The 9,297-nt window shown below is 55.0% G+C and overlaps 1 protein-coding gene across 3 annotated transcripts; it reads right to left on the bottom strand.

Moving 5' to 3' along the window:
• Positions 1-595: 595 nt before the first annotated feature.
• Positions 596-8,987, bottom strand: ZNF428 (zinc finger protein 428). 3 transcript variants are annotated; one of them, XM_004271209.3, is made up of 3 exons: positions 8,646-8,987; positions 5,568-5,772; positions 596-1,279 (listed from the first exon to the last, which is right to left on the bottom strand). In XM_004271209.3, exons 2-3 carry the CDS (start codon positions 5,641-5,643, stop codon positions 762-764), a joined length of 594 nt encoding a protein of 197 aa, XP_004271257.1. In that variant the 5' UTR covers positions 5,644-5,772; positions 8,646-8,987; the 3' UTR covers positions 596-761. The 3 variants fall into 3 exon arrangements, with proteins under 3 accessions (XP_004271257.1, XP_033286722.1, XP_033286723.1); XM_033430831.2 differs by lacking the exon at positions 8,646-8,987 and adding an exon at positions 8,284-8,608 and having other exon boundaries at positions 726-1,279; XM_033430832.2 differs by lacking the exon at positions 8,646-8,987 and adding an exon at positions 6,839-8,265 and having other exon boundaries at positions 726-1,279.
• Positions 8,988-9,297: the final 310 nt, after the last annotated feature.

The raw sequence follows: 9,297 nt of genomic DNA on the forward strand, positions 1-9,297 counted from the left end.
ATGAAGTGGCAGAGAGCACGGGCTGTCTTCCACAAACCATTTTCTGGGCACTTGGTTAGACCGCCTTTCCCAGACTCCCTTGCAGCAGGCTGTGGCCATGTGACTAATCTCTCAGCAAAGGGACATAAGTGGAAGCACTATGTGCCCCCTCCAGGCTGGGGCTTCTAAGAGAACATGTGTACCTGTCCAGGCTCTCTTTCCTCGTCCTCTGGCAGAACCCAGGCCATGGACACCCAGCCATGACCATGTGAATGCCAAAAGGCTTACAGGATGGCCTGGGTCCCCAAATCACCATATGGAGGTTACCTGCCAACCTGAAACACCCATCCCGGACTATGACGTGAGCAAAAAATTCTGTTGTGTGTGAGCCTGTGCATCACGGGGTCCATGATGAAATAATGGGAACCACACTGAACATATGCACTTAGTAAGCGTTAATTATCTCAGCAACAACGATACTTAGCTTTCCCCAAGGAGCCCAGGGATGGTGAGGTAAATGCCCAGGCGCGTGCCTTATACACTCGAGCTTACCCACACACAGACACACACACACACACACGCACACACAGACCTCAAATGCACACTCGGCCGACACACAGAATTTGGCTTTTATTCTGGCTTTCACACAACTACTGCTAAGACGACACAGATCAGTGGGACCCCATCCCCGTGACCACCGCGACCACCCCGATGTCCTCAGCCCCCTCCTCCCACCCCACCCGCCCCACCCCTCTGCCAAGCTCCCTAGGTCTGGGCGCTCCCTACACCTCACCCCGGGCATGCAGCATGAAGTGCCCGTGCAGCTCCCCGAGGTTGTCAAAGGAATCCTCGCACTCGGTACAGTGGTAGGCGCCGCCCTCCTCCTCCTCCTCCTCCTCCTCCCCCTCCCCCTCCTCCCCCCTCCCAGCTGGTCGGCCCTCCCCAGCCCGAGGCGGCTCCTCCTCTTCCTCCCCGAGGGCCCTGCTTTCAGGAGCTGGCGCTTCCTGGGGGGCTGTAGCGGGGCAGCAGAGCCGGCAAGGTGGGGTGCCCGGTGGGGCCTCCCCAAGGGCGGAGCGGCCACAGAGCTGGCAGGGCTGGGCTGGGGGGCCCGGGAGCTGGGCTGCACGGGGGGCCCGGCGGGATGGGCCCCCCCGGCCCCCCCCCAGGCGCTGCTTCACCTTGTAGCCGGGGTCATATTCGGGGTCATCAGTGGTCTCCTCTTCCTCCTCCTCCTCATCTTCTTCCTCTTCGGAGTCCGGCTCTGAGAGAGTGTATTCGGAGTCAGAGGAATGCTCGGGGCCTAAAGGGGGCGGAAGAGGAAAGACGGCGACATCAGGGGACAGAGCGCTGTGCCCGGCTGTCCCCTCCCTGAGCCCCGTTCAGACTCGCCACAGTATGGAGAGGGCAGCCCGGGCCCGACCCTGCTCTCCCCACAGATGGGTCCCCATCGTGCAGAACAGGCAGCACCTGTGTGTCACGCAAATGAACGTCTTGCAAGAACTGCATCTTAGGGGTTTAAAAAGAACAAAGGAGGAAACGTAGGCGGAATAAAAACAACAATGACAGTGTCCACTACTGTTTTAAGAACCTTGTTTTTTATATATTAACTCAACTAATCCTTACAACAACCCTGAGGGAGGTACTATTATCCCTAAGTGACAACTGGGGAAACTGAGGCACAGAGGTTAGGTGACTCACTGGCCTCCAGTCACACAGTTAAACGGGGAAAAAGCTAAATGTGGGTGATGGCCTACGCTGGATCATTTTAGGGAGACAAACACGTGAACAGGTACTTCAGCAAATTAAAACACATACACATACCCATACTCTGATATATGTGGTTTTATATATATATATATATATATATATATATATATATAAAAATATCTAGTTAAGTGAGTTAAAATATTTATTTGTAAATATAGATATATTACTGTGATCTCATGGGTATGAAGGACATGCCTAGGACAAGTTTAGGTTTAAAAAAAAATGGAAAGTCACTGTACAGGAAGGGTGACACCAACAACTGTTATGGGGGGGTGTGGAGAGGGGAGCCCCCACTACGGTGGCGGCAAAATACCGGCTTCTACAGACGTGGTGGCAGAAGCCTGCCCAAAGCATCTCCTAGGACTGTGACAGCCTAGCCCTGTACCCACTGGCCCCCCTTCCTCAGTCTCCCCCGGCAGCGTACAGGGATCCCGTTACCACTGAGCCAGCCCCACCGCCTCCTCACGTCCCTCAACTCCCCGGGCCGGCACCCAACTCAGGGCCTTTGCCACCCTTTCTGCAGAGGGACTAAGGCTTGATCCCTCCCCTCTGTCACATCTCTGCTCAAGTGTCACTTCGGTGAAACCCTGGTCAGTCCGTCTAGCCAGCAGTCCCTCCCTAGCACTCTCTACGCCCCTAACTCTGCTTTATTTTTCTCCTCAAGGTAATGTAACACCTGCTTATACGTTTACTCCCTGTCCCTGAAAGCAGGGACTTCGTCTGGCTCATGACTGCGTCCCTAGCATCTAGAACACTTTCTTTGTGCCTGGCATTCAATTTGACAGGCTTTTCTGCGGCTTTCACACATGCCATTCCCTCTGCTGGGAATGTCTCCCGTTATCCTTTAAGGACCCAGAAGGAGGCTTTCCTCCCTGGTGAGAGCATCCCAGATCTCCTAATCCCAGGCAGCCGGTCACTTGCTCTTGCCCCCTGGCTGTCCTAGCCCCGAGCCCATCGGGCTGTGGTCACCTGTGTCCCTGTCCTTTCCCACCAGACCAGCGGCCAGGCCTGGTCTGACTCAGCGCTGGGTCCCCGGCATCACCCAGCTCAGAGAACAGGTTATGTTTGCTGAGCGTCCGTCCTTCCCTGCAGCTCTCTCTGTCTCTTACTTGTTCCTGCCTCTGTCCTGCTGTCTGTCTGCCATTTAACAAATGTTTCCCGAGGCCTTGGCGTGGGCTGGTCCCTCTGCCTGCAACGCTGTTCCCCACTCTATCTGCCTGGCGATCTCCTACTCATCCTTCAGGGCCCGGCACAGGCTCTGTCCTCCATGAAGTCACCACCCCCGATGACTTCAGGCAGAGGGTCTCTCCCCTGTTCCCTCCACCCTGGCTCCATCTCTCCTGTCACTGTTCTAAAGGCTGTAGCCATCTGGGCCCCAGAATGTCTCCTCCTTCAGGCTAGAAACCCCTCAGGGGCAGCTCTGACTCATCTGGGGTCCCCAACGGGACATGTGGGTTGAATGAACAAGGGTGGCCCTGCTCTCCCTCCTCCAGGCCTTCGCGTCTGCTCTTCTCCCACCTGGAGCGACCCTCTCCTTCTCGACTAGCAAACTCCTGCTCCTCTTTAAGGCGCCAGCTCCACGTCACCTCCTCTGTGAGGTCCTCCCTGACTGGCCAGGTGGTCAGTGCCTCTCTCGTCTGGGGTCGCCCTGCCCCCTAACACACCCTGACAGCCTGGACAGTGACGGTCTGGGTCTGGAGACTGGAGACCCCTGGAAGGCAGGACCTGGGTCTGACCCATCTCTGTGTCCCTAGCAATGCTGAGCATAAGGCAGCCTGGGGAGGCATTTGCTGAACGGCTGCAAACCACAGACGAAGCACCTCCAGCTTTGAGCTGGGGCTCCACCCCTCTTTCTCCTCCCATCTCTGACTTCACACCACCTCCCCTCCAGAGTCTTCACTGCCCACTGCGACTTCGTGAAGTTGGCCTGGGAAAGGCAATCAGGTGGTCACCCATGGCTACCAGGCCTTTTGTGTCCACCGTGACTTCCTGGACCATAGGCCATTTTGCAGCCACCCTGCCTTCTCCACCTGTGAGAGCCTGGAAGCCCAGCATGTCTCCGGCGTCCGTGGGACCCTTGATGCCCGCAGCGTCTCCCAATCCTCCTGCCTCCTTGAAGACCACCAAATCGGCAATGCCCAACAGCCCCTCTGTGTCCACCAAACCTGTGACCGCCCCTAACTCGGTCACGAGCCCAAGCATGTCCGAATCTCCCAAATGGGCAAGTACAAAGGCAGCCCCTTCTAACCAGCCCAGCAACAAGCCCCGAGCCCACGGCACGGCCCGAACGCCTAGCAAGGCTAGCACTGACGCCAGGACCAGCAAAGCCAGCAAGGCCAGCAGGGTAAGACGCCCCCGGCGCAGAGGCACCCACGGCCGAGGCAGAACTCCCGGCAGAAGCGGAAGCCGCAGCTCCAAGAGGTCAGCCAACAGGGCCAGCACTCCCAGCAGGAGAAGAACTAATGGTGCCAGACCAGGTGTGCCCAGCAGGGTGAGAACTCCTACTTCCCAGCGAAAACAGAGCTGGGGGAAGAGTTACAGCCAGCTGAGAACCAACAACCGGGAAAGGAGTGACAGCCAGCCTAGAAATGTGAGCAGAAAGAGGAGCTGCAGCCCCCCAGGAGCCTTGGATGTGGGGAAGAGCTCCAGCCTGGCTGGAACCCCCAGTAGGGCAAAGAGTTATAGCCCCGCTAGAACTCCCTTCGAGGAGAAAGGTCACTGCCCGTCTCCATCATCATCGAGGAGGGTGAAGGGTTATAGTCAGAAGATCACCCCCAGCAGGGGATGGAGTTACAGCCCTACTGAAGTGTTCAGCAGGGTCGAGAGTTACAACCAAGGTAGTGCACCCAGCAGGCCCCGAAGTCACAGCCAGTCTAGCACCCCCAGCCAGCCCCGAAGTCGCAGCTGGTCTAGAATGCCTAGAAGGGCAAGCAGTCGCAGTAGGGAGAGGGCCCACGGCAGGGTGAGAGGTCACAGCTGGAAGAGAAATCATAGCAGGGCAAGAAGTCGTACCCGGAAGGGAACTCCCAGTCAGATGGGAAGACACAGCCACTCTAGAATCTGCAGCAAGGGGAAAACTTATAACCAATTTAGAACCCCCAAAAGGGAAAGACGTTACAGCCAGTCTAGAAGCCCCAGCAGGGAGAGAAGTCACAGACGATCTAGAACCCACAGCAAGGAGAGAGGTTGCAGATGGCCTAGAAGCCCCAGCAAGGAGAGAGTCCACAGCCGATCTAGAACACCCAGTAAGGAGAGCGGTCGCAGCCACTCCAGAACCCCCAGCACGGAGTGAGATCACAGCCGAACTAGAATCTCCAGCAAGGAAAGAGATCACAGCCGATTCAGAACCTCCAGCAAGGAAAGAAATCACAGCCAATCTAGAACCCTCAGAAAAGAGAGAGATCACAGCCAAACTAGAACCTCCAGCAAGGAAAGATATTACAGTCGATCCAGAACCCCCAGAAAAGAGAGTGCTCTCAGACGATCTCGAACCTCCAGCAAGGGGAGAGATCTCAGCCAAACTAGAACTTCTGGCAAGGAGAACGATTACAGCCCATCTAGAACTCCCAGAAAGAAGAGAGACCACAGCTGATCCAGAACTTCCAGCAAAGAAAGCGATCACAAGGAGAGCAATCCCAGCCAATCTATAACCCCCAGAAGTCTCAGCAGGAAGGGATCCCCTAGCAGGGCACAGAGTCCTAATCAGAACAGAAAACCTAGCGAGATAAGGAGCCACTCCCCATCAAGATTTCTCAGCGGAGCCCCAATCCCAAACCAGGAAGATAGTCAAGCCAACACCACCACCTCGAAGGCCATCTCACCTGGAGAGAGGTCCTCATCGTCTTCCTCCAGGCTGGCGTAGCCTCCAGTGTCAGCTGGCTCACGGGTTTCTGTCATGGCCAGGGGAGGGGACAGGAGACAGGAGCGGAGCAGCAGCTGGGCAGTGTCCCTCCCTGGCCAGCTTTCCACAGCCACACGTCGGCCACGAGTCCTCTGATGCAGGATGTCAGCAGGTAGAGAGGGATGCTGGACAGGGGAAGGAAAGGCCTGTGATGACTCAATAAACTTTTACATAGCATCTGCCTCCCCGGGACTCAGTGTGCTCAGACCCCAACCCTGTCCTTGACTGCCTGAAGGGCCTTGACTGCCTACAGAGCCTTCACTGCAGGCTCTGCCCTGCCGCAGGCCTTAATTTCCCCATCTGGTTCTCATTCAATGGGGTGGGGAAGGGTGATATTCCAAATATTTAACAGCGAGCACCAACATGGGCACCAGTCAGAACTGAGAGGGGAACGTGGGCCTATGCCAGGCATGAACCCTTTGCTTGCTAGGCTGTGGGAAAGCCTGGGGCGGGGGGAAGAGTCCAAAATGGCAGCTGGGGGTGGGGATTACTTGGAAGAGTGGTGATATACCAACCAGTCTAGAAGTAGTTCTATATTTTAAAAACTAGTACGGTTGCACTGATTTGTGAATGTGAGCCCTCTTTTTTTTCTTTTAATTTAGTTTTTATTTATTTTTGGCTGCATTGGGTCATTGTTGCTGCACAAGGGCTTTCTCTAACTGCGGCGAGCGGGGGCTACTCTTCATTGTGGTGCGCGGGCTTCTCATTGTGGTGGCTTCTCCTGTTGCGGAGCACAGGCTCTAGGCGCGCGGGCTCAGTAGTTGTGGCTCGCAGGCTCTAGAGCGCAGTAGTTGTGGCACATGGGCTTAGTCGCTCCACAGCATGTGGGATCTTCCTGGACCAGGGCTCGAACCCGTGTCCCCTGCGTTGGCAGGCGGATTCTTAACCACTGTGCCACCAGGGAAGCCCCTGCCCTAATTCTTCATCAATTTACACCTTGGTAAGATGATGCCTAGGTTTGAATCCTAAATCTGCCACATTCTAGCTGCGTAGCTTCAAACAAAGGACCTTTCTTCTCTAGCCTGTTTCCTTCTAGGTACAAAAAGGGCTTCTAGGGCTTAACTTACATACTTGTAACCACGTTGAGACATTATTATCTGCTTTGCACAGATGAGGAAATTGAGGCACAAAGAGAATTATCATACCAACTGGTAGGTGGGTGAACTAGGATTTGAAGCCATGTCATCCTACCTCTCATAAAATGATCCTTCAGCGGAAAAGAGTTTTTGAAGATTCAGTAGGCTCGTTGATATAAATTGGTGGTATGTGGCAGGTACTCCATTAGCAGTGGCTATTACTACCCGCAACCCCAGCCCTCTATAAACCCCCACCATTCCAGACTTCTCACCTCTCCCTGTGCACAACAGGACTTTTCACATCTGTGGGTCTTAGTAAATCCTACAACTGCTGTCTAGAATGTGCTCCTTCCCCCATGTCTGCCTGGAGAACTCTTACTCTCTCTCCAAAGCCCACCTCAAACACAAGAACCTCTATACTTCTCCTCAGCCAAACACCACCTCTGCCTCTTCCAAGAAGCCTTCCCTGACTCCTCTCCTTTCTCTCCCTCTTCATCAATACTCCCTACACACACACACAGACACACACACACACAGACACACACACACACACACACACACACACACAGCACTTCTTTTTCTCCCACTGTGCTCCCTGAGAGTAGAGAGCCAGGCAGAGCAAGTTATGAAGGGGCTGGCAGCCTCAGCGGCACCTCTTATATACCAAGGCCTGTGCTGGGCACTGGCTAATATGGTGGAAAACGCATGATTCCCTTCAAACTCTAGGGGTCGAGTTTAATACCAGGGACTAAAGAGAAAAAGATTAGGATTGAAGCCTGGAGGAGGCTGGGGCATGGGAAAGCTGGCATCAATGGCAGGTGAGCTTTCTAAAGACACTTGGATTGGGCTTTAAGGACAGAGAGGATTCATAACTGGCAGAGGAGAGTTCTCATAATACCCTATTGCCTATAGGGCTCCATTTAATTTAGGAACTCTACTTTATGCTAGGATAGGTTGCCAGATTTAGTAAATAAAAGTATACAATACCCAGTTAAATTTGAATTCCAGATAGAGTCTTTTAGAAATGTACACCTCAAATACTGCATGGAACATGGGTATATTAAATAGTTCTTTGTTGTTAACCTGAAATTCAAATTTAACTGGGCGTTCTATATTATAACTGGCAACCATACACCAGGGACAATCAGAACTTCCTATGGGATTAGCAGGAGACTTTGCTCACCAGTGCAGCCTACCCTTCCCCAAGCCCACATCACACAAAGCCCCTTCCAGAGTATTCCAGATGTCAGGAATGGAGGTAGTCCTTGGTGCCCAAGTCCCATACCTACAGTGAACATGGCGGCCAGACAGGCTTCTACGATCTTAGAGGGGCATAAATGAGGTTCTCTCACTACCATAACGCAAACGGTGCCGGAGACCCCACAGTGTCATGAGCCCACAGCAACCAACTCCCAAGATGCCATGCGCGAACATAATAGGCACCCATTCCCACAACGCTAGGGAGAGGAGGCAAGAACAAAACCTTAGACAGGACCATAAGGCCCAGTCCCCCCTGATGCTGCAGTTCTCCCCAGGATGCCTCGGGCCTATAATGACCACCTTCCAAGGCGCTCTTCGTCGAAGCACTCCAAGCTTCCAGGATGCTCAGCGGAAGGTGCATGACAAAAGGCACGGTTCCCCACAAAAAGCTAGGATAATCCCAGAATTCAGCAGGCTCATAACGACTAGCTGACAGACTCCCACAATGCTTTAGGGCACGGCGTCCCATTTTCCCAGGATGCCCCAGGACGGCACGGAGATGAGTTGGGGGAGAAAAGGGAGCCTGGATTTCGCGCTCAAGCCGTCACGGCCCAAGACTGCTGCCGGCTCCTCCGTGACGGGAGCCGTCACTCCCATCATGCACCGGTGCCGTGGTGCCCGCTTCCCAGCATGCCCCGCGCACCTCCATCCCGGACACTCACCGGCGCTGGCGGCCCCAGCTCCGGCTCGGCGGCAGCGGCTGCACGCCCCGGCTTTGCGCCTGCGCTGCAAGTGGGGTAGGAGGGAGTGCGAGGGGCGTGAAGAGCCTAGGGCGCTTGCGCGGCGAGATAGACCATTCCTGTAGCATAGTGGGAAGAGGGGCTGAGTCGGGCCATCGACAAGGCTCGCGCAGGGGGTTCCGGGCCTTGCCCCTCGCTGTCCGGATTTACTTGGTACAGTCCGCAGCCGGACGGAACGAGAAACTGCAAGGCTTGCGCGTGCGTGATCGATTGTGAACGCGCCTTACAGAGAATGGGATGCGCTGGGGGTGGGGTGGGGTGGGGGTACCAGCTCTGCCTGGATCCTGGACCTGAGGCCTGGTCATTTGCATAACCTTAGCGCGGGACAATGGGAGGCCTCGGGCGATGGAAGAGCTGATTTGCATATTCCCCGGAGGGGCCATACTCCGGAGCGCATTGATTAGCATATGAGGGGCTTTGGCGGGGGTATGGAAAACGCCGGGCAATAGCGCATGCGCACAGGGACTGCGGACTAGCGCGAAGCGGGCATCCTCAGTTCAGTCGGAATCAGTTTGCATCCGGAGAGGGGGCACAACGGACAAGAACCTTACCAACCCTCACAACCCTCTCCCCA

Source organism: Orcinus orca, chromosome 20, assembly GCF_937001465.1.
Source record: "Orcinus orca chromosome 20, mOrcOrc1.1, whole genome shotgun sequence".
Classification (NCBI taxonomy): domain Eukaryota; kingdom Metazoa; phylum Chordata; class Mammalia; order Artiodactyla; family Delphinidae; genus Orcinus; species Orcinus orca.

What these genes read in the sequence shown, in the direction of transcription:
- ZNF428 (XM_004271209.3), bottom strand. Translation starts at nt 5,643, where the DNA reads ATGACAGAAACCCGTGAGCCAGCTGACACTGGAGGCTACGCCAGCCTG. An exon ending in CGATGAGGACCTCTCTCCAG is followed by an intron (nt 1,280 to 5,567) that starts GTGAGATGGCCT and finishes CGCCCCCTTTAG; the next exon opens with GCCCCGAGCATTCCTCTGAC.